The sequence below is a fragment of the Mustela nigripes genome, chromosome 6 (assembly GCF_022355385.1).
Source record: "Mustela nigripes isolate SB6536 chromosome 6, MUSNIG.SB6536, whole genome shotgun sequence".
Lineage (NCBI taxonomy): Eukaryota > Metazoa > Chordata > Mammalia > Carnivora > Mustelidae > Mustela > Mustela nigripes.
The window spans coordinates 4,487,661-4,511,498 of NC_081562.1; the positions used below are offsets into that span (position 1 = coordinate 4,487,661).

At 60.7% G+C, this 23,838-nt stretch overlaps 1 protein-coding gene across 6 annotated transcripts in view; it reads right to left on the bottom strand.

Moving 5' to 3' along the window:
- The window catches only part of PRR5 (proline rich 5), a 51,055-nt gene that overhangs the window by 22,387 nt on the left and 4,830 nt on the right, over positions 1–23,838 (bottom strand). For 2 of the 6 annotated variants that reach the window (XM_059401819.1, XM_059401817.1), the window contains exon 1: positions 5,800–6,182. In XM_059401819.1, the coding sequence (XP_059257802.1) occupies positions 5,800–5,936 (137 nt within the window). In that variant the 5' untranslated portion in view covers positions 5,937–6,182. Of the gene's footprint in view, positions 1–5,799; positions 6,183–22,858; positions 22,970–23,838 lie in introns of those variants that run through there. The other 4 variants (XM_059401821.1, XM_059401820.1, XM_059401822.1 and 1 more) reach the window with 4 other exon arrangements.

Sequence of the window (23,838 nt, forward strand, 5' to 3'; positions counted from 1 at the left end):
TCCCCGCTGGGCTGTCCTTCGCAGAGCCGGTCCCCCTCCCCCGTGCGGGAGGACAGTAGGGCAGGGCCGAGTCCCAGAGTCTCTTCACTGGGCCCGAGGTGGGTCTGGAGCAAAGAGAAGGTGCCAGAGCCCTGGTGAGGCTCCAGAGCGTCCCTGGAGTCTGTGGCCCAGGAGGGGGATGGGGCATAGCCAAACTGGGAGAGGGAGGGCTCACCGTAGGGCTCCTGGGGGTGCCTGCCTGTGGTCACCCTGGTTTGGGCCAGAGCCCATGTGGGATGGTGGGCTGAAGGAGACACCGCGTGTGGGCCTCTGGCCCAGCATCACTTTTCTCAGGGTTGCCCACCCACCCTTACAGAAAGCCCCAGCAGAGGCTGAAGGGGTCGGGCCCACCACACGCCCAGCCTCTGGTCAGGTCAGCTGATATACCTCTGGGAACCCTGGAGAGGGTAAGGCCCCTGGGAGGACCTGGAAGCAGAGTCCTGCCTTTTCTGGTGCCTTCCTCAATGTGGACACGGCCTGAGGACACACAGAGGGGGACAGGCCTCTGCCAGGTGACGCCAGAAGGCCGACCTGGACCCTGAGCAGGGCGGCCACCTCCTTGGGCCCCTCCCCCTGGTGTCCAGGCCTGGTGTGTCCCACTGGCTTCCCAGCCAGCAGTCCCTGCGAAGGGACAGCCATGTGAATGAGGAAGGGCAGGGGAGCTGGGCGCCACCAGGTTCCCGGGGCCACCCAGGCTCCTTCCTCCACCCTACCTGACTGCTGAGGCTCTAGTCCCCTGTCCTGTCTATCTGAGGGTGACCAGATGGAGCCCCAGTGTCCTTGCCAAGAGATGAAGGGGGGCCCACCCGGCTTTGTTGTAGCCGCCTCCGGAGCAGGGCCCATGGCTTCCTCTCTACGTCCAAGTGAAAGGCACAGGAGGTAGGCAACTTGGAAGCCGACTGTGCCCCCCGGCCAGGCCCCGAGGGGACCCGCTAGTGAACGGGTGATGACGCCATTTCCAGTCCCGTGTCCGCTGCATCGGCTCCTCGGCAAACGTGTCCCACTCACACCCGGGTTTCAGTCCGCCTAGCTTCAGATGCTCGTTCCCAGCGCTAACAGGGTTCCTGGCTGAGCAGGAGGGGTCCGTGCCCGTGCCCGTGCCCACCCCTCCCTGGGCACCCAGCAAGGGCTCTGACCTGTGCCAGTCCTGACTGTGGAGGGGACAGCACAGTGCCCCCTTCCCAGCTGTGAGGTCGGGCCGGGGTGTGGGAGGTGGTGGCCCAGGGCGCTCAGTGGTGCCGGGGGAGGGGGAAAGCAGGGGGGAGGGGGGAACGGGTGTCAGCATCACAAATTCTACCAACCTAGTGGCTTCAAACAACCCAGATTTGTTTGCTTTCCTTTCTGAAGGCCAGAAGTTCCAAACCAGTTTCACAAGGCTAATCTCAAGGTGTTCTGTGACTCGCTCCTCTTGGAGGCTCTAGGGGAGAATCTGCTGCCTGGCCTTTTCCAGCTTCTGGAAGCACCCACATGCTTGGCTCAGGCCCTTTCTTCTACGCTCACAGGAAGCACCGTGGCACCCTGGCTCTCCACTCCCATCCTGACACCTCCTCCCCGACTCTGAGCCCCAGGCCTCACTCTCGGGAAGACCCTTGTGACCACACTGGGCCCCCACCGCGAGACCCTCCACATCATCATGCCTGCCAAGTCCTTTTTTTGCCTTTAACATAGTCGCAGGTTCCGGGGGCCGGGTGTGGACATCTTCGGGGCCATTCCTCCGCGGACTCCACCCTGATGGCCCCGGCGGGGCCGGAGGTTCAGGGCCCAGAGCAGCCACTAGGCAGGGGTGGGGTATGGGGAGCCAAACCCAGGCCCCCGGCAGCCTCCAACCCCGACCCCCAACCAAAGGATCACCCGGGAGCCTCCACCGGCTCCTCAGAGACCCTCCCCTGAGGTGGTGGCAGACATGCAGGCTTTGGAGCTGGACCTGGGTTAGATCCCAGCTTCTGCCCAGACTCCCTGTAGAGACCTGGGCCGGTTCCCAAACTTCTCTGAGCCTCAGTGTCCTCGCCTGCAAAATGGGGCTGCTGAGTCCCACCTTGAGGGCCGCTGGGGAATGACAGGAGCGCCTTCAGGTCTGGCATTTAGTCAGGACCCCTCACTAAGTGAGTGCAGAGCTGGGGGTGGGGGTTAGCATTGATGGAATCAGGCAGAACATTCTCACTCTGCAGGGGTTCGGCAGGCGGCCCCTGCCCATGGCAGGGGAGTGCCCACAAGGCGTCTGCCGCCAGTCTCCAGGTTCTGACCACCAATACCCACCTCTCTTGGTCCCTGAGCCCTGACCTCAAGTCAGACCCCGACATTAGAATAGGGTCTTTATTTTTTTTGATGATAATTCTTTTATGTATTTATCTATTTATTTATTTACTTTTAGCGTGCGGTCTTGATCAAGTCCATTCCCCCCACCTGCTTCCCTCTCTGCAAGCTGAAGACAATCACCCCTGCCCTGGAGGGAGACGATGGGGACAGAGGGAGTGTCCCACGCTGGGCAGTGTGCATGGCACAGCACCGGCCCACACCCCACACTCCCCCGGCCTGGGGCCTCCCCTCCCACAGCTAGAAGCTGGGACAGATGCTGGGCTCTCCAGACCCAGAGCATTCAGGCCCGGCAGGGAATGAGAATTAACACGAACTCCATTAACGGTTAACACCTCTGGCCCAAACACGTGCCCAGGGGACCTGCGCTGGGCAGGCCTTTCGGGCTGAGGTTTGGGGAGCTCCCTCTTGCCCCTCAGCTCAAGAGCATAACCTCCACAGAACTAGTCGCCCCACCCCTGCACGGGGTCCAAACCCTGTCAGGAGCTAACTGGGGAGGCCCAGGAGGAAGGCATTCACAGAGCGTTCTGTCCCGGCCCTTGACGGAGGTGGGGGGGGTGGTGCAGCTGCAGGTTGGAACAGCCTGTCTGGGGCCCTGTGCTTGACTTGGCTCAGGGGACAAACCCGCCCAGCAGAGAAGGGCCGAGGACACAACTGTGCCTGGCAGCCAGCACTCACTCGAACACTTCCGCACCCCCGGAGCCGAGATCCTGGAGGAAAGAATGACAGCCCTCACCTATCTCCCAGTTGATCTTCTCCCGGGCACTAAACACGACCTGCGGTGACCTCATCCCTTTACCTGTGTCCCTGTTTATCTCCTGACTCCCTCCCCCAACTCAGGAAGCTGTTCTTTCTCTGCTGACTCGTGGCCCCAGAAGCCACCCAGTGCCAGGGAGCACAGGAAGGAATGAGAGAACAAGTCACAGGGATGAATGTCTCAGTGAGCGCACGGATCCCGTTCTCACGAGAGCAAGCCTTGTATGTTGGCCCCATGTCCAGATGAGGAAACATGCACAGGAAATTGGTGGATGCGCCCAGGGTCACTGTGGTGGGCTGAATGGGGTCCCCAAGAAATTCTTGTCTACTCTGGAAACAGGGTCTCACAGACGTAGTTAGGTAAGGATCCTGAGACAGAATCATTCGGGATGAGGGTGACCCCAGAGTGAATGATTGGTGTCCTTCCAAGAGAAAGGAGAGGGAGTTTCGATCACAGACCCAGGAGAGGCCACGTGAAGACAAGCAGCCTGCCACAAGCCAAGAAACCACTAGAAGCTGGAGGAGGCAGAAGGCTACGGAGGGAGCACTGTCCCCCCGACGCCTTGGACTCCGAATGAGGAGTGCCCAGCTCAGCCAGGCGGGCCCTGAAGACAGACACGGCTGTCCTGTATGAGGGCTGTTGTCCTGCCCCGCCTCACAGGGGGCACTGCAAGGAGGGGTGGGCAAGCAGAAACCAGAGTGGACCCCCAGCCCGACACAGCTCCCACTCAGGGAAGGGCAGATGAAGGCGCCCCGCCTCTCCTTGGCTCGGCACCCTCTGTCTGGAGAGGAGAGAGCAGCGGCTCACGACCTACAGTGTTCTATGTGGGTGACACTGACATGGGCAGGTCTGCTGGGCGCTGTGTCCCCCTCTGCACCTTCAAAGGGGAGATGAGAGAAGTAACTCCCTCTCTGGGCTAAGTGAACCGAGGGACCTGAAGGCGTCGGGTGCATAGGAGAAGTACAAGACGTCAGATGGGAGCGGTCAGGTGCCCAAGGGATGGAAGACTCAAGCAGGGGGAGAGGAAACGTGTTCTTCTGAAGTCTGGCAGGTGCTGGTTCTAAATGCCATTAAGTGTAAAGCAGTGGAGGGACTCAGGTGGCCTTTCTCTGCAGTCCCCTCCTGGAGCTCCCCAAGACTCTGAGCTGGCCCCAGGGTCACAAGGGCAGGGGGCTAAGCCCTTGAGCCGATGCCCTTCCCCTGTCTGGACACCCGTGAGTCCCTACCATGTGCTGGGCACTGCGCAGAGGGCTTGAATATGTATGTTTGCATTTAATCCCTAAATGCAACAGCCCCTGAGGCAGACACCCTTATGAGCCCATTTTATGGTTATGGAAATTAAGGCCCAGAGAGGTTGATTGACTTGCTCAAGGCCACACAGTGAGGTAGAGGCGGAGCTGGAAACTGAACTAAGTCTGTTTGGCTACCACTAAGCAAAAGCAGAGAAGTAAGAGTGTGTGTGTGTGTGTGTGTGTGTGTGTGTGTGTGTGTTGGTGTGTGTGTTGGTGTGGGCAGGGGATCAGCTTCTCTCTCCTGAATTCTGAGACAGGAGAAATCAACTCTTGGGACATTGTGCAGTCAGTGCGTCACTGACATTCTCCCGTGACAGACCTTCCTTCACTGTCTCCACATCGGCCCTGTAAGGAGGAATGCACACACCCGCTGACAAATAGGGAAACTGAGGCAAACCCAGCCACAAGCAGTCTGCAACCTGGTAGGGGACAGAAGCCAAGCACATGGATGATGGGGTCCTGCCTAGTGCCCAGACAAGGGTCTCAGGCTGGTGGCCCTGTGCCCACTGGGATGCTCAAGAAACTCTCCCTGGGTGGCCACATGGACAGCCGGGTTCCTGGGGGCCAGGACCACAGCCAGCAGAGCATCTGGCAACAATTCCCTGCCAGGTGTGTGTGTGGGGGGGGGGCGGCATTCACAGCCCCCCCTGAACAGCCTTTCAGTCCGTGCCCCACCCCTCCCTTTTCCTTTTGGTGGAAATGTCTACTTTGAAAAGGGATCAGGAACAGACACGCTGGGGAATCCCACTACATAAACCATCTCTTTTCTGGATCCCAGCCTTGCTCTTCAAACAAAGCTTGGGGGTGGGGGGACTTCCCACGCCCCTGCTAGTCTGGGAAAGGCCCCCAGGGGGGAGGGTCGTCTCAGGAATGCCAGGCAGCTGCTGCACCCCTGCTGACAGCTGGGAGGACAAGGGGCCGCTCAGGGGAAGCTACCCGCCCACCTCCCTCCGACCAAAGGGACCTTTACTCGGAGACAGGAAGCGCAGCGGCCACCCACCGACTGCGCCCTTGAGGCTCATCTGCTCATCTGAGAAATGGGAAAAACACTTCCTGCTCGATTTACCTCCCAGATGGCCACGAGCACCGGGGCGCAGACGTGGGAAGACCCCCGGGTGCGAGGCAAGCACGCGGGCTCCAGGCCCACCCCGTCGCCCACCAGCTGGGCGCTGCAGGACGAGTCCCGAGTCCGCGGTCTCGTCCCTCCCTTCCAGAAACACGTTGCATTAAACTTCCCTGTCCGCCCGCACAACTCCGGCGGAGCAAGTTCTTTGCTCACTGCGAGGTAGCGCGGCGCTCAGGGCTCCATTCCTCGCGCGCGGGCCCGACAGAAGGCTCCCTCTCCCCGGGCTCTGGGGCCCCGGGCCCGGCGGGCACGCCCGGAGGGCGCGGCCTTACCTGTTCCAGGTGGCGTTGGCGCAGGCCCGGCGCTGCTGCGTGCCCCGCTCGTCCGCGCCGGCGGTAGCCGGCTCTCTCTTGCCCAGGTCACTGAGGCTGGGCGAACTCATGAACTTCAACCTGCGGAGAGTCCTCATGGTGACCCCGGCGGCCCGCTCCGCGCCCACGCGCGCCCGCCGCCGCGCCCTGCGCCACGCCGCGCCGCGGGCCCTGGCCGGCACTGCGCCCTCTACGAGGAAACTTGGGCGAGGGCAGGAAGCCGAGCTGCCCTCCGGGGTCCCGCTGCGGCCCCGCGCCTCCGCCCCGGGCTCCGCGCCGGCTGGCCCGCCGGGTTAATCATTGCTCCGAGCGGCCGCAGCATGGAGCGCCAGAAGCGCGGCCGGCAGCGCGGACCCGGCGCAAACGGAGGCGGGGGCGGGGCCGGGGGCGGGGCCCGGTCCGGGGGCGGAACAGGGGCGGTCCTGGGGGGCGGGGCGGGAGAGGAGGCGTGGCTATGTCGGGCCGAGGCGGGGCCTCAAGCAAAGGGGTGTGATGGGGGGCGGGGCATGGAGGGCGGGGCCACTAGCGGGGGCGGGGTCTGCGCCTCTTAGGCCAAGGCCGCCCCAAAGCCCCCTAGGTGTCCACTTCCGGGTCAGGCTTGGACCCCCTCAGGTCTTCCGAGGGCCACCTATGCCCCCAGGAAACCAACACGCATGGGACGCACAACCCAACCCCAACTGTCCTCTCCGAGCCGGCCACCGCAGCCACAAGCACGATGCTCAGGGACTCCTTACCCCCTCCCATGCCAGAACCCCTTTGCCAATGCTTCACCCATAGTCACCCCCTCCTGGCCATCCCCACAAAGGCTGTGCCCACGCGGATCCCTCCAGACCCTGCCACGTGAACGCAAACTCCTCCCAGTTTCCCTCAGGAGGTGCAGACCTCCTGACCCCTTTGGGCACCGGGCCAGGACCCCACCCCACCGAAGCCCAGCCTGGGCATGACAAGTCACCCTCCCCTGGTGTGGAGGGGCTGCCAAACTGGGGCCTGGGGGGATCACCAGTGGCCTCTGCACCGCAGAAACCAGCAGAGCTGGCGCTCCACCCACCCCTCCAGGTATCAGGGATGGCAGAAACAAGTGGGTACCCTAAGACTTGGTGGCCGGGGACAGTGACCCCAGTGAAGGGCGGGCACAGCCTTGGCACTCTCCACGCTTTACACAGCACTTTAGATGTTTGGCCTCAGGCCAATCTCCCTCTACCAGGTAGGAATTCTTCTATTTATTTATTTATTTATTTATTTAGAGTATCGATACAGAGGTGGGAAAGCTTCTTCCCATTCCCCAATAGAGGAGATGAGGTCTAGAAAGTGAAAAAAACCCGCCCAGCACCTACAATCGGCAAATGGCAAAGTTGGGCCAACGCAGGCCTTCTAAGCACAGGGCACAGGCACGCGAACAGCCCCCACCCCAATCAGACAGGGCCCCACAGCATCGCTGCCCTCATCCTACCTCCTGGACAGTCCCTGGGGCCGTTCCTGTGCTGATCACGGTCTGCTGGCACCACAACCCCTGCTCCCTTGTCTTCCCATAGACACTTCCCCCGTAAATCAGTGGGGAGAAAGGAGCTGCGGATCCTCGAATCTCAGCAGGCAGCGGAGGCTCAGAGGCCACCCCCCACCCCCGTGTCACACGGAACAGGGAACTGAGGCCCAGAGGCCCCTGGTTCCTTTATGCCAGAGTATGTGTTTCTCCTGCTGCCTCTTCATGGCAGAGCCAAAGTGCCCGCCCCCTGAGAAAGGGGCTCCTTCCCTTCCCTGGGTGGGGGCTAGCTCATGCAGTCTGATGCGGTGTAGACAGGAGTCAGCCAGTGGCTAGGCCTGGCTCAGCCCCCAAACGGAAGCTCTTTTCAGCCGAATGTTCCAGGAGGGGTGGTTTGCCAGGGTCAGGCCAAGCAGCAGATGGGCTGCTTTTGTGGCTTCGAGGGCCAAGAAAGCCCCATACGAAGTGTACAAGAACCTTGCAGGGACACATGGCCCGGTTAAAGTCAATCGGCATTTCCCAAGCCCCTGCTGTGGGTCAGACATGACCCTCACCCTAGGGAGGCAGGGTCATGACCATCAGACTCCCCGCCCTGAGCTCAAAATTCTATGGAGTGGAGACCAGAGGCTGTGGACTCCCGCAAAGCCCGTCATCCCCAAGGCAGAGACTTGCACGGCCTGGTGTGAGCAGACAGGCCAGGAAGGACTGAGCTGGCCCCTTCCTACCCTTGGGGGTTTCTCACCTCTTTAGAAACACCCCTGGAGCCTGTATGCTCCCTCCACGCCCATCCACCTGCTGGGCCGGGAACCACACACGCCTCCCTCGGCGCCGGCCATCTCCTTCTCCGGCTGCCTCCACCCTGGGTTGGGCTCCGGGGTTGCCCTCTGGTCATTTGGGGAATTTGCTGCCCTAGTGCCAGGAGCCAGGAGGGCAGGGACTACTAAACTGGGTCGGCACTACATTCCCAAACCCGGCGTGCAGTAGAAATGCGGCGCTCACTGAGAAGGGACAGTTAAACATCCGGGCACAGGAGCGGAGGGACGACATTCGACCATAGGAAGGCCAATGCTCTGTTGAACGTGCCCTGCCGGGCGCACGGAGGCAGAGCCACGGTAGCCACCAGCGGGGCAAGTGGGGCGGAGCAGGGCTGTGGGGTTGGACTCTGGGTGGGACGTGATGTATGGTGGTTTCCCAAGCCGGGGGAGAGGGCTGGCTTTGTTTGCTGGGCACGCTCAGGTGGGTGGGCTGACGGGCAGTCTGGCAGCAGGGGCCGGCTCGATGTGGGAGGGAGGCGGCCCCCTCTGGATGAGAAATTAAAGGGAAAATGGGTGGCATGTGGGTAAGGGCAGCCCACGGGGGAGGTGGGAGGAAGGGCTGAGGGGGGTCTTGGTGGGAAGGGGGCTCTGGGAGCCGTGGTGGAGAGCAGCGTTCTGGAACAAGGGGCCAGCAAGAAATTCTAGAGGTAGGGATGGCTGAGGGCCTTCAACCCTGTCTGCGGGTCTGTGTTAAGGACATTTGCTGTCACCGTGCCCTAGCCCCAGCTGAGGACCTCCATGAAAGAGCCCAGGGCCAGTGTGTATAGGACACGCAGGTGAAGGTGACGCTGCCCTGGGTTTGGGCAGGTGTAAGGCGGCGAGGGGTACAGGGATATGGGGGTGGGGCTCGACAGCCCAGGGGAGCAGCCAACCCCCCCCCCCCGGGCTGGAATCTGAGGCTGAGGCCAGGAAGAGACAAGACCGTTCCGATCCCCCAGAACAGGGGACAATGGGGTGGCCACAAACTGAGCCAAGCCCCTAAATGGATTCTGCACAGCCTGCAGTGCGGGGGGAAAAACAAAAACCAAAAACTGTGCGCAGCCAAGGTTTTACAATGGAGAGATTGACATAGAAACCCTGATTTCTGGCTTCCTGGGAAGCATCAGATGACCGGGCCTCCTGGGCCCGAGGCCCCACGTGACAGCCCTCGCTGAGCTGCCGCCCCCGCAGGCAGGCAGAGGGGCTCTGGGCGCCCACCAGGCCCTCCACTCGCTTATGGGGCCTTCCGGGCCTGATGAGCGGGTGGGGACTGAGTGACTATATGGCAAGGGTGGCCCTGGGCAGGGTCCATCTGCGCCGAGACTCCCGGGAGGGAAATGCCCTCTGTGAAAGGGACTGGGAGACTGGGGTCCCAGTCCCCCACACTGTCAGAGCGCCCTTGCTCTGGACCCATGCCAGGCCAGATAGCTCCAACCGTGCCCTTTCTTCCCCCAGACCGGAGATTTAGTCATCCCTGCCACCCACCAGTGGGGGGTCAGGAGTTGGTACAGGGCCCTGGTCACCAAGAGGGACCCCAGGACTTGTCCTTCTGATGGGACAGAGAGCCCTCGACGGAGCAGCCGGACCTGGGGTCCGCCAGCCCTGCCACCAAGTCAGGTGATTCTAGGCCTCAGTTTGCCCATCTGTAAGATGGGTGGGCTTGGGGGTGAGGGGCCTCGCTGCACCAAGCCCCCACCGGTGCGTGTGAAGGATGGGGACTGAGAACCCCAAAGCTCTGTGGGGGCCACACGCTCCCACAGACGTGGCCAGAGATGGGGATCCAGGTGTCTTTGAGGCGCACGGTAGGACTGTGCCGAGGGGCTGGCCCCGAGGTTTTGTCTTCACAGGAAAGGCACTGGGACCAGAGGGGACTTGTGGGACGGGCCTGGCCCGTGGCACCGAGACTTTGGATCAGAAAGAGCCGCGGGGTTTGTCCCGCTCCTGCTGGGAACCTCAGTCAGGACAATCGGGGGCAGGGCTGGGGATGACGAACGAGCATCTGAGGGGACTCTCATGGTCCCCTGGGCTCCGCGAACCCCTGGCTCAGCCCCTCACTTCCGGCACATGGCACGGACGGCAGGACGGGCTCGCAGGTCTGCTCCCCGGGCCTCCAGGCGTCCAGTCCACCGGGGCAAGCTCTGGAGCTCAGGGACGCCAGCCTGTGTCCTTGGGCCACCCGGAGTGGGGAGTCAGCCCAGCCCCACGCGGCCGGGTCCGAAGGGGGTCCAGGGCCTGGGGCAGCCACCGCAGCTGTACTGTGTCCTCCAGGGCCATCTAGGCTGGGGGGGAGGCACATGCCCGCAGCCCCAGTCAGCAAGTGGCAGAGCGGAAGCGGGAGCCAGGCCAGCCTGGGCGGTGGGGGTAAGGGGTGGACGGCTGCCAGCTCTGTCACTGTCACCAGCGCTGTCCTCAGCCTCTCGCGCCTTGCCTACTTCCAGGCACCGGCCGCTGCGGGGGCACCTCTGCCCCCTGGTGGCGAAGCCTGGTGCTTCCCGAAGCCGGCTGGGACCGTGCCTCCTGCCCCCTAGGGGTCTTGGACACAGGGAGCAGAGGCCATGGGAGGAGTGCCCGGCTCATTCCTGGCTTCTCTCTCCGGGGTGGACAGGGATGGCGACACGTCTGCCTCGTGACGGGGTGAGGTGGATGGGACAATGCATGTCACCATGAGGGGTTCTGTAACGGCTGCCGATTAGGGCCATGTGGCAGAATGAGATTCCCGTCAGAGCTGTGATGCCGGCTGCCTCCAGCATCGCCCATGGTTCTGCTGGTCATCCCTGAAGGCCTTGCAATGCGCTGTCCTCGGTGACTGTCCCGAGGCTGGACAGCTGCTCGTCATCCCGGGCTGGATGGGCAGCAGAAGTGACACCTGTCGTCTTCCATGAGTGGGGGAGACCTCACAGAGACTCCCACTTGCCATGCCTGGGGCCAGTGGGTTCTGTTCTTGTGCTGGTCCAGAGGAAATGTGCCTCTGGTGGCCTTACAGCCAGGCTCAACTCTTAATACTCCCACTTCACAGATGGGGAAACTGAGGCCGAGTGGGATTACGTTGCTTGTTCAAGTGGTCGACCATAAAGTTCCGGAGCTGGGACGGCGCTGCTGGTGAGGCAAAGCCTGCCTCCCTCGTGCTTTAGTAAACACTGCAGACAGACTTATGGAACACCTCCTACAGACATCCTAGGTGTTGGGGGTACAGCGGGGGACAAGAAAGACTGGGTCCCTGCCATCATGGGGTGAGCTCCTGTCCCGTCCAACACCTCCTCACATCTTCATGTGCCCCTCCAGTCTTCCCGGCCCCATCACACAGCCATTCTGAGCTCTTCCCCAAGCAGGCAGCCTCTGGCCTCTGTTCTCAGAACACTCCCCCTCCACTTGCTCTGGATCCAGTTCTAGGGGTGGGTGAGGAGGTTCCGATCAGCACAGGCCCCTTGTCTCCCCCGCGGGCACTCTATGACTGCATCCACACAGCTCTCCAAACCTGACCTGCCCCTCTGTAAGTGAGGTCTCGAACAAGCAGCGTCCTAGGTCCTTCCTGGCAGGTAGGACTGCAGGAGTTGGATAGCCCCGATTTGGGTCTGTAAATAAGGTGCCCAAGGCACAGTGAGGGTAAAGGCAGAGCAGGAGCAGGGCACAACAGAGGTCGCAGGCTTCACGGCCCCCCAACTGGGGCCGCTCTCTGCTCCCACCTCCCCTGCCGGCCTCTTCCCCTCCAGTGCCTTGTCCTCTCTGTTGAGTGAAACGGGCAGGCAGACCACGGACCCGGCAGCGCGAGCGCGAGGGTATGTGACAGCAGTGACCGCATGTTGTGCTCGGGGAGCACCTGCTGGGGCTGGTTCGTCACCGCGTGCACCCTGACTTCCCATAGCCATTCTGCACAGAGGCAGCTGCCTCTACCATCCCCATTTACAGGGAAGCCAGCTGGGGCCCCAGCGTTTAAGTGACTGGTCCAAGGCCACACGGCCAGGCCAGGATTCAAACCCAGGCTGCCCGGACTCCACCTTTGCTCACGAGCAGTGTGTGTCTGCCAGGGCCCCGGTACGGAGCAGGCCTGGAGGAAACGGCAGCCACCGCGGATTCTCATCTGTAATCAGCATCACATCTAGAGTCAAGGTCGGCCGCATGCGGGGCGGGGAGAGCTGGGGGCCGCCGCCTTCCCAGCCCCTCCTGGGGGAGGATGACCCCGCCAGCCCCATCTAGCGCTGCAAACTTGATTTGGATACAGACACAGTCATTGCCTGCCGGTCGGAGTCCTGGGGGTATCCAGGCTGCTCTCCTGTTGTGGGTAGAGCTGTGTCCCCCCAAAAGACATGCTAAAGTCCTAACTCCTGGTCCCTGTGCACGTGACCTTGTGTGGCCAGAGGGTCTTTGCAGATCTGACCAGGTTGAGATGAGGTCATCCCGGAGGACCCTAAATGGCAATTTATAAGACCCTGTGAAGACACAGATGGAGACACGGGGGGCGGGCAGCCGTGTGAAGACAGAGGCAGACGGGTGTGGGGAGCTCACCCGCCAAGCAGCGCCACGAAACGCCGGCAGCCACCAGCAGCTGGGAGACACAAGGAAGGAGTCTTAGCCTTGCCCCCACCTTGAGCTCAGACTTCGGACCTCCAGCACTGCGAGAGAGTAAGTTTCTGTAGCAAGCCCCTCCAGCTTGGGGTCCTCTGTTAAGACAGACCTAAGACACGACTGCATCACCTTTCCCCCCACAGGGTCTGCACGCCCCCAGGCCCTGGCTTTGACCTCCGCATCTGGGAACCTGACATCCAAACATGGACAGGTCGGGCGCCAAGGCCAGTCAGCTGGAGACACTCACGTTCCCTTACCCCTGCTTTCTCCAATAGGAACGCACAATCCCCAGGAGAGTGGGGGGTAGGTGGGGTGGACAGCTTTATTTCTCCCTTGGGCGCCTCCTTGGCCAGCAGCCTTTCCTTAGAAGAATCCTTGGAAAGAACCACCACTCAGGATATTGGAACTTACCCTGATAACCAAAGACATAGGAGAGGGAGCCTGAGAGAATGGGGAGACTGGGTGCAGGACTGGGGGCCTTAGGAAGGGCTCTGTCACTCACTGCTCCTTCGTGACCCCTCACTAATGACCCTTCCAGGCAGGTCCCAGGACTCTAGGAATTACTAGCCCCAGGCAGGCACTCCGATCCAGCAGGGCATGTAGGAAGCGGTGGCACCCAAACTTGGCCTGCATTCTCGAGTTCAGAAACAAAGCCCAAAGAGCCCAGGAAGGGGGTGACATTGGGTTGTCTGGACTCTGCCAAGTTCAGGGCTTCGGTCCTGGAGGAGGGTGTGTCCAGCCAGCAGGGGAATGGCTGTTCCACGAGCCATCCCCCCTACCCCGCCCTGCTCCTGCAAGAAAATGGTTCAAAGGCCACGAAGGGATGGATTCTGATGGGGGAGCGGACCGCTGAGATGCACGGGAAGGACTGGGGGCGGCGTTCTATCTCCCTGTAGGGGTGGGAGGTGTCCCTTCCTGAGGGCCTGGCCCACCTGTCCCCAGCACAACCCTTCCCGCTGGGCAGCCTCATTCCCTACTACAAGAGGACACCGAGGTCCCAGATCCTGATGTTACCCACAGGGTCACAGGCCGGTGAAGGGCAGGGCCGGGGCGGACACCAGGCTGCCCACTCCAGTCCCTCGCTTCCCACCTGGTGGACTGTGGACGGAATTCACCTGCCTGGAGGCCAGGCCCTTCCACACCTGAAGTCTGAGCAGGTACCGCTCCCCTGCCCTCCTCCCAGCCCCCGCCGGGCCACCTGCACCGGCCCCAGGGTTGTGCCGCAGCTTGCCTACCCCTCTGCGCCCCCAAGCCCCTGCAGGCTCAGGACTCCTCCCCGCCCCCAGACACAGTGTCCCGGCCTCGCAGCCTGTCGGGGTCCACCCTGCCGCCCGCACGCTCCCTTGCTCCCTCGCTCCCCAGCTCACAGGCATCAGAGGAGCGTCTCCGCCTGCCAGATCTCCACATTTCCAAGCTCGGGGTCCAAGGCCCTCCACAATCTGGGCACGAGCTTCCATTCCTTCCATTCCGCTTCATCCCTGGCTGAGCCTGTCCAGGCCTCCGTCTGCACCAACTTCCAAGCAGAAGACAGAGGGACTGCTTGTTCTCCAGACCTCCTGCCTGTTTCCCACCCCTGGGCCTTTCGCCAGGTGCTGCTCTCCGCCCGGGACGCCCTTCCTCCCTCTCCTCCAACTCATTTCTTCCCCAGCGATATTGATGATAATAATAGTACTAAGACAGCAGAGTGCCCTGGCTCAGGGCATGGGCTGTGGCTTATACCGGTGAACAGCCGTCTGCCTTGGGCTCACGAGTGTGGTTCAGTGTGCCTCAGTTTCCCCACCTGTAAAATGAGAACCAGAACAACACCTTCCTCCCTGGGTGATTCCCAAGGCTGAACAGGTGTCCACAGATACAAAACAGGCCAGGTGCGCAGTGGGTGCTCGTCGGTACGAGCTGTTATCAGTAGGGGTCCTCCCCCCCGCGCTGTCTTCCCCTGAATGGGAGGTCTGTGTCCTCTATCAGACTGGGCGCTAGCTGAGGCCTTTGGCTGCAGTGGACAGAGGCCTGTGGTATGTGCCGGGTGGACACGAACAAAGCCTTTCCTTCTTGACCACACTTTGGTCAGGCTCCTTGGAGCCTCTGTCACGGGACCGACCTTGGGCTTCCCACCTACTCTTGCAGGATCCAGTCTGAGCAGGAATCCTGCCAGGTCAGTTTAGCCCAACCCCCACGCCCTGTATCTTATCACCCTGTCCTGCCTTCAGCAAAAATTCCCCAGAGTCGGTCACAAGAGTGCCCCTTTCCCCACAGGTTTCCACCCACTGACCCTGGCCCTGCTTGTTGACGGTAAATCCCTCCTTCTGCTTGCTGGAACGGGGAGCTGAGGCTAATTTCTCTCCCCCACGGCAGATCCCACAGCCAGGAAACGCACAAACTCTGAAAATTCAAGTTTTTTCAGAGTCCAGCCACAAAATCTGGATCTGCTCTGATGTGAGGCTATCTGGAGTCCTTGTCTGCTCCTCTCTGTGCAGATGTGGTAGAGAGACACAGTCCCCCGGACGCCACCCTGGTGTCTCCTGCCAGCTATCAACAGGTTGGATCACCATTCAAAAGCCAGCAGGAGTTCCCAGGTCACATCTGGCCTGAGGGTCTCCGATAAGGGGTGGAGGGTTTGAACCGATGGGAAGCTGAGTCACAGAGCTTGTCCGTGGCTGAGCTGGGTTCCACCAGACCCCGGACTCCAGAGGTGGCCTGCCATTTCATAAGAAGCCTTGGAGACAGGTGCTTAGCACTCTGGAAAGTTCTCTATAAGAAGCAGTCGTCCATAGGGGGCATTAGGATTCTTCTGCAGTGACCACTCAAAGGCCAAGAGGCTGGACAGTTTTAAGGATGACACAAGCTGAAAGCTCTCTCCTTACGTCCTTCTCCCAGAAATGCTGGATTTAAAAAAATGACACATCTAAATGCATAACTTTCATACGCACTTGTAAGAAAAGGAGGAAGATCGCCAGGGGCCAGAGTGTTAATACTAGTATTATCATTCAGACTGTTTCATTCCCACACCTAGATGGTATTCAGTATTGATTTTACTGAAGGGTGTTACCTCGAAGAACGCTTGAAAGACGCAGTCATTCAACGTGGAGGGACCTTCTCGGTGCCCTTCTCGGTGCCTTAGGGCATCCAGCCTTCTAGCACTTACGTCCAGCAACCTTATTCTTTGCTGTGCCCATTTTGCAGATGGGGAAACTGAGCAACTCTGTGCTGGCCGAGCTAGGGTGCAAGCCCAGGTGGACTGGCTCCCAGGTCTGTGTGTTTCAGTCTCAGCCGCTCCCCTCACTGTGCTCTAATCAGCGTAACAGTGAAGTCCCAGGAAAAGGCCAGGAGCTAAAAACTGGGGTCTTGAGACAGAGGGTCAAACCAGCAGTCAGGAGGGAAGATGCTGAGCAGGTAGGTGTGAGAGACAACTGAGTCCCTCACACAAAGCCAGGGCTCTCGAGGGGGCCTGTTCCTCTAATAAATGGGTAGCTGAGAAAAAGATCTGCCCCCGGGCCAAGAGAGATGGCCGAGAAACCTGGTGTGTGTCTCCCTGAGCTCCAGGGAGCTGGAAAAGCATGCACGTCTCCTAGAACCTGTGTGGGCATCTGCACACATCTGCCCACCATCTGACCAGCCTGGTGATAGCCTCGGGCAGCCCACCCGAGCCATCGGGAAGGTGCCTTGGAGCGTCAGGCCCCCCCCCCCCCCCCCCCCCGCCGGGGGGGGGCGGCGGGCGGCCCCCCCCCCCCCCCCCCCCGAGCCGGGCAGGTGTCTACAGATAACCCCTGGCTGGAAGGAAACTCAATCCCAAGGATGCAGCGCCCAAGGCAACCGGCCACCAGTGGGAAGGAGGCACAAGCCACAACTGTCAGAACAAAACCCCCGAGGGCTTGAGCCAAGAAACCATTCAAAAGAGACCCCGAAGTGAATTTGCTTAACACTGTCAAAGGCGTACCAGAGAACAAGAACGCACGATGTTATAAAAACCAGCTCCCTACTGGGAAGCCAGCGTCCTGGGCATGCGGACGGGGCTCACTGGTCCCAGTTTCCTGGGCACCTGGATAGGTGTGTGCGAGGGGACAGATCTGGAGGAGGGAAAAGGTTATTTCTGTCCTTAAATACACATGGTTCTCTCTCTAACAGATGAAGGTGAAATCCTTGTGGAGCCTGAAGATGACCCAGGACCCTTCAGTCCTCTCGAGGTTATGGGACTTCACTGGGCCCTTCTCACAGACCCCCTGAGGATGCCCCCCTCTCTCTCCCCTGTCATTAGGGCAGCCTGGGGACCCTGTTCCAGACACCAGATCCTTGGATCAAGCCAGACCACGGGAATACCAAGGACTCGGGTCAGCCCATCGCACGGGACCCCTCGGGTCTCATTACCAGGAAAACCTGTGCTCTCTTCTGAAGGGCATTCAACTCTCGCGGGCTTGATCCTTCCTCTTTGCTCTGGTCGCTAGGAAGCGCAGAGTCAAAAATCAGTCCCTATCTCACAGGTGTGCTGGAACCTCCTGGCTGGCTTTATTTATTTGTTTTGTCATTCCAGGTACATCTTGATAACGCTTATAGTAACAACACAGCCACAGGTATGACTTTAGGGACATTTTTCTAATAGCCAAGCACAGGCCAGGGAAAAGCAGCAGATGCTGAGGTCCTACTGGGCGCTGGGAACCCACTTCTCTCCCTCGCGGGGCTGCCTTACCGGTCAGAATGCCCGCTCTGTTTCACAACGAGGAGGCTGCCGTTCAGAGGACACTGGCTGGCCCTGGGTGCACAGCAGGTAAGGGAAGGGCTGAGATCTGAGCCCAGCTCTGAGCCGGAGGCCACCACCGCAGAGTCATCAGTCATCGTGAGCACCTCCTGGTGAGCCACGGGTGGGCAGAGCCACAGGAGGCAGTGGGTGGAGGACAGAGATTGCCTTGGGGAGTCCTGAAGAGCCCTCAGCAGCTGTGCTATTTTAAACAGGCCTGGAAAGATGACCTCTCTCTGCAGGGCCCGGTGGGCCGCACCCTCAGCAGGGGCAGGTCTTGTGCTCGGCAACTCCACAGGATGTAATCTCCCAGCAGCCCACTGGGAGGGGCTCTGGAGCCGTAAACACAAGGCCACACAGGCAGTCGGGAGGTGGCCCTCCGGTCTTCCTGCCGTGCTCTTCACCCACAGCGCCTGCCGTCCCAGACCTGCCCAGTGCAAGGCCGTAGCTGGAACTTGGACAGACAGGGCCTTCCTCCAGGATTGGCCCCTGTGGCCCCAGAGCCCCAAGAGCTGGGCTTGGAGTGAAGCCAGGTGAGGGTGAGAGGTATTCCATGAGGGGACCAGACCTATAGGGCATGTGAAGGACAAGAGCCCCACCAGGTAGGGGATGTGGAGCGTGGGGGGAGAGTGTGTGCCATGCTGCCGGCCATGGGGTGTGTGAAGGTTCTAGAAAGGCCACTGCCTGGGGTTCAGACCTCTCATGTCCATGGGCTAGCTCCAGTCCCTTTCTCTTCCTGCACTGCAAACCCTGCCGGCCCCTAGGTTCTGTCGGCTTCAGTCTCCCACCAGGTTCCACCACTACCAGCATGAGGACTTCTCATGTCACGTGGGGATGATGACAGGACCTCACGGGGCCATGGTGATGGTGGAAGGGGCCATGTATGTGAAATGAGGCACGGAGGCCATTGCGTTTGGTCAGCCAACTCCTGTTCATCCTGCTAAACCCTGCCCAGGGTCACCTCACCCAACAACGTGGAGCCCCCTTCCACTGGGCTGCCAAGATGAGGCTGGACCCACAGCTCCGGCTCTGTGAGCACTTGGGGGTGGGGGGAAGTCACATGAGGCTCAATTAGCTGAAAAGCCCTGGGGCCTGTCCCCAGCCCTCCTTGACCTGCATCCGTTTGGGAAACCCTTGCCTGCGGGCAAGGTCAGCCGGCTGGGCTCAGATCCGGGCTCTCTGGGCGCCCCAAGAGCATGATGCAGTCACCCCAGGCTTGGTCCCTACTGCTCATCCGCTGAGTCCTTTGAGCCAGAAAGCTAGACTCTGACCTGGAGGCGGACGCAGCGTCCCGCCACCTGCTCTCCCTCAGCTCTTCTCTGGGTCCCGGGTGCGGGAGGACAGCCTTGCCCAGACACCTGGCCTGGCCCCCCAGGGGCTCCTCGTGCGGGTCTTCTTGGTAGTTCCTGGTTTGGCTCTTTCCCTGAGGTTCCTAGTGTGGCTGGTGGACAAGGTGGGGATGGATGAGCGCTAGCTCTTCCCTGGGAACCAAGGCGGCGAGGTGCCTTGTAGCACCTGTAAGCTCTACTCCTCCCCTGTGCTGGCTCACCCTGCAGGGATCCCCCCCCACCCCGGACTGGAGGGCCAGGTGACAGCAAGAGGTCTCTAGGGCTGTACCACAGGGATGAGACAAAAGGATGAGGCTGTAAGCTCCCAGCCCTCTTGTAGGTAACCCACCAGGCTGTCAGCTCTGGGGCTGTGTAAGGGGAAAGGAAGGGGAGCAAGAGCCTTCCTGAGGCTTTCCAGGTGAATGAAAGTGGAGGTCAGCATCCTGGAGAAAGCTGTTGTCCTTGGAGGCCAGGCCCAGTTCATGGCCACATGCTTGCCCTTCACTCTATCTGGTAAGACCTTTCTCTAAGCCTGGCCTGGACAGCCAACTCCTATTCATCCTGCAAAACCCTGCCCAGGGTGACCTAACCCAGCAACGTCTCCTCCATGAGCCCTGGGGCCTCATGTGCATCTGCATTTGGAGGACAGCACTGCCCAGGCTGCTTGGAGGTTGAGAGTGGGACCCCTCACTATTAAGGACATGTTCCAGACTCTTTTCTTGGTCGGCTCCTGCAGTTATAAGTACACCTTAGAATTCACACACAGCATTCTCAGGTGGGCAGGCTGCGAGCCACCCTTCACCGGGGACGCAGAGTTGTGAGGACAGGACCAAAGGCTGCATGCACTCCCCTCCCTTTCATTCGGTGAGTATTTCTTGAAAACCTAGCATGTGCCAGGCCCTGAGCTAAGTGCTGGGTTTGAATTTGACCTTGGCCAAAGCTTTTACCCTGGGCCAGCCTTGGTTTCTACTTGGGCATCGTAACTGCTCTGGCAGGAAGAGACAATGTTGGGGGGAGGAAGCAGTTCCCATTTACCAACAGGGGCAGAGGCCTGCACTGGGCATGTCTAGAGCTCAGCATCCGAGGCCACACCCAGAGGGACCAGCCCACCCCACCTTGCCTGTGCAGTTGACAACGGGGCTCCTGCCGGAGCAAAGATGGTGAGCCCTGGCTGGGGCCTACGCAGGCCCTTTCCCCCTCCCTCCTGCCTAGAGCATCTGCTACCATACATATAGGGGAGAAGCTCGTCTATCTCAGAGACATTCTTAGCAACTACCCCCAGCCGCCCAACATGAGGGCCCATAGTCTCCTGGAGGGTCCTCTTGGCCTTGGAGCCGATAGAACAAGATGATGGCCCCTGACCTTGACTGTCGGCACAGAGGAGGTCTTTTCCCTTCACTGGCTCCTTCTCCTTACCTTCAGGTAAAGATGAGGAAGGAGCTCACCTGCACTGGGCCAGCCCCCTCTGTGACTCAGTGGGCAGATCTCCGTGGCAGGGGCCTGCTGCTGCCTAGAGCTCTTTCTGGTTGATCTTGGGACATGACATTCATTTCCCATTTCTGGGGGTTCACCTGTCCCCAGGGTGCCTCCTGTGCTGTATCTCGTCCCCTAACCAGGCACCCTGGGTGACACTCTGACCACAGACGACAGAACAAGTCTCAGGGAGGACTGGAGGTGGTAAGGGTTGTGACGGTGCCCCCTTGCTCTATGATGTCAGCTGCTGAGGCCCTCTCTGCAGATGAGCCAGCGGAAGGCCTGAGGCTCTGTGAGAGGCAGGGCTGCAGGCAAGGCCAGGGGTTCCAAGCTGGGTTCTAGAGACAAAAGGACCTGCACTCGGAAAGTGCAGCTCTGTACCTTACTGTGACTTGGCCTCAGTTTTCCCATTCTGTGAGATGGGGACACAGCAGTGCCTATCTCGTAAGGTCAGGGCAAGGATCTCAGGGGCTCCTTAATGCAAAGAGCCTGCCGCAGGGGCAGGGCGGCGGGTGGAGGGCTCAGGGCTCAGGGGATGCTGTTCCTGCGATGCTCTTGGGGCGGGGCATACGCCCTCTCCCCGCTGCATCACTCAGGATCCCGTCCAGCCCTCTCCTCCAGGGTCTTACCACCCCTGCCTCACCCTCATTCAGGGCTCCAGCCACGCAGCACTCACAGGCCTAGCCCACCTGCTTTCTGAGCAAACCCACCCACCAGCAAGGTCCCAAGCTGATGGCTGGGCTGAGGCCTCCCCTGGGCTGCCCTTTGTGACAAGTCCATGGCACCGTGGGTCTGCGTTCCTTTAGCCTCCCTCATCGGACTATGTCAGGCCAGTCCGATGGAGACTTATGCCCAGCAGGCAGGGATGTGTCTTTGTGGCAACGGCCTCCTAGAGTTTAGCAAATGCCTCTCAACACACGTGCGTGTTACTGAGCGAACGCCCCTGAACGCGCCCTGCCACCTGCTGGCTTCTCTCCAACACGGAGATGCCGGCTGTGCAGGATGGACGCGAGGCCTGACGGATGGGACGAGCTGCTCAGGGTCACATGGCTCCAAGGCCGGGAGGCCAGCCCTCCGGATCCCTGGGTCTTTGCAACAAGCCTCCGCCGGCTGTCTCTCTCATGGCCCCAGAAATCCTTCCTCTCCCACTGAAAGTCTGTTGTGTCTGAAGGCCAGGCACACAGAGTCCCTGTCTGCAGAGACTGGTCCAGAAAGGCAGTGGGTTTCCCCAGGGAGCACACCTCCTAGCTTTACTGCTGTCCTTGACCACCTGTTTCTGAAACCCTGCCACGGTCCTGGGTGTCACTCACTCCCTCACTCACTCGTCCATTCATCAGACGCTCCCAGGGTTCCTCTCTGCGCCAGCCCCAGGCTGAGCCTGGGGACCCAGAGATGGATCAGGCAGAGCCCCACCTTGGAGCCTTTGGAGGGTGAGAGACTGGGAACAGATGAGCATGGGGCACTAAATGCTGCCGCAAATGTAGAAGCCAGGATGCCACGGGCTGCCCCATCTTGCCTGGGTGGATGCGGGGCAGCCGAGAAGGCTTCCTGGAGGAGGAGGGCACCATCCAGCAGGGCCTTGAAGAACCAGGGAAAAGCCCCAGTGAAGCTGAAGAAGGACAGGAGGAGTTCCAGGCAGAGGGACGCCGGGGGGGCTGAGAGGAGGGACGAGTGAAGAGGAAATAGGCAGATGAGATGCCCCCGCGCGTGGGCAGGCAGTGAGGGGCGACGGTGGCTCGATCCAGCATGGGGGTGGGGGTCCTCGGGGGGTGGAGATGACCCCCGGCCACCCACAGGTATCTCATCAGTAGCTTGCATGCGACCGGGCTCCCTCTTACACCTGTGGGTGACAAGGGCACTCCAGGACCAGAGCCTGCCTTCAGAACTCCAAGCCCCTTAGGAAAAGCCACTGCCTTAGAGCAGCAGCTCTGCAAAGCCCCTCGGGGCACCAGCTCCGGTTCCTCCCTGGGAGAGCTGACCGCAAAGCTTGCTGGGGCCTTTCGGAAACCAGACCTGGTCCCAAGGCCAGTGAATGCCCAGCAGGCTGGTGTGCAGAGGTGACAGAGAGAAATGACACAAGTGTGATCTTCACTCGGGAAAGAGCAGTTGACCCTCAAGCCACAGCCTGGAGGCCGAGGCTCAAAGGGGTGGGGCGGCCTGCAGGAGCTCCCCCAACATGTAAGCAGGCGGTGAGCGGGCCTGGGCGCTGAACCCAGCCCTGACGGTTCCGTGGGCTCCCCCCACTGTGGCATCAGTGTCCCCCACGGGTCCACGGAGCCTCGCATGGTGGCCCGTGGCCAGTGCACCCAGAAGATATTTTATGAATGAGCGAACAAAAGAATCTGAAACCCCTGCTCTTCCTCCCCACCATGAGGCCGTAGGAAGAAGCCATCTGCTACTGTTTTTTGTTGTTGCTTTTACTCTGAAAATCAAAAGCACAAACCCAAAGTCATAGCTCTGGGTCACATCAGGACGGACAGACAGCCCGGCCCCCGATTCTGGCTAGAGCTGAGTTTGTCCTCCCAGGGACAGGAGTCAGACAGACGAGGGCCAAACCTCCGCTCAGCCACTAGCAGCTGGAGACTTGAAGGGCTGCACCCCTGCTCGGAGCCTTGGTATCCTTCCCCACCCCCAACAGAGATGCAAGAGGTCCTACCTCCTTTGCCGGCTGCTGTGAGGACCAAGGAGGTGGGACCCTGCAGGGGTGAGTGCATGGGGATCCCGGCCTTCAGGCCTCCTCTGCCCGTGACCTTGGCGGCTGGATAAGCTCTGGAGCCCTCAGCACTCACTGTGCTGGGTGCCCTGTGGGCAGCTGAATGGCTTACACATTAGGAGGTGCGCATGCGGCCAAAGGGCAGAGGAGCCAAGGGGGGTGCAGGCAGGGGGCTCGCCGGGCTGCCCTGTGACTCAGCAGGAGGCAGGGAGGCCGCAGGTCTAGGGAGGGGAGCTGCCCCTGGCTGCGCCTTGTGCAGGGAAGCCCAGATGTCGCTGTTTCAGATAAATATTTTATCACTGCTCACAGAGCCGTCCCCAAGAAGGTGCCTGCCACCTCTGAGCCGGCAGAGCACTCCTTCCTGCCCGGACAGAAGGAAGTGGCTGGGTGGGGTGCAGGGTGGGGTCAGGAGCCCAGACCGCTAGCACGTTACTGTTCCGCTGAGACTTCAGGTCAGCTCGGCTCAGCAGATGCCCCCTGGCCTCACCCACACTCTGCCCTGCCCTGGGCTGTGAGCCGCAGGCTGGGTGCAGGGCTCAGCGCTGCCCCGTGGACAGCTCCTACGTTCCTCTTCACCATGCCTAAAGCACTGGCCCCCTCTGCCCCCTCTGCCCTTTGGCTCAGGCACACGTCCCATCCTGGTGGCCCAATGTCATGCCACCTCCTCCAGGAAGCATTCCTGGCTTTCTTTCTTTTTACTGTGTGACCTTGGGCAGGCCCATGGCGCTATCTAAGACCATTTCTAAAATGGAGCTAACGACCCCCACTCGTGGGGCACAGGATGAGATTCTGTAAACAAAAGGTCTCCCAGCACTTCGCCCACATGAAGACATTCTCTTTGGAGGGAGCGGGACATCAGGCGTCCGATCAATAAACACTGAGCACGTCGCAGGGTGTGACCCAGGGACGCAGACCGCCTGGCT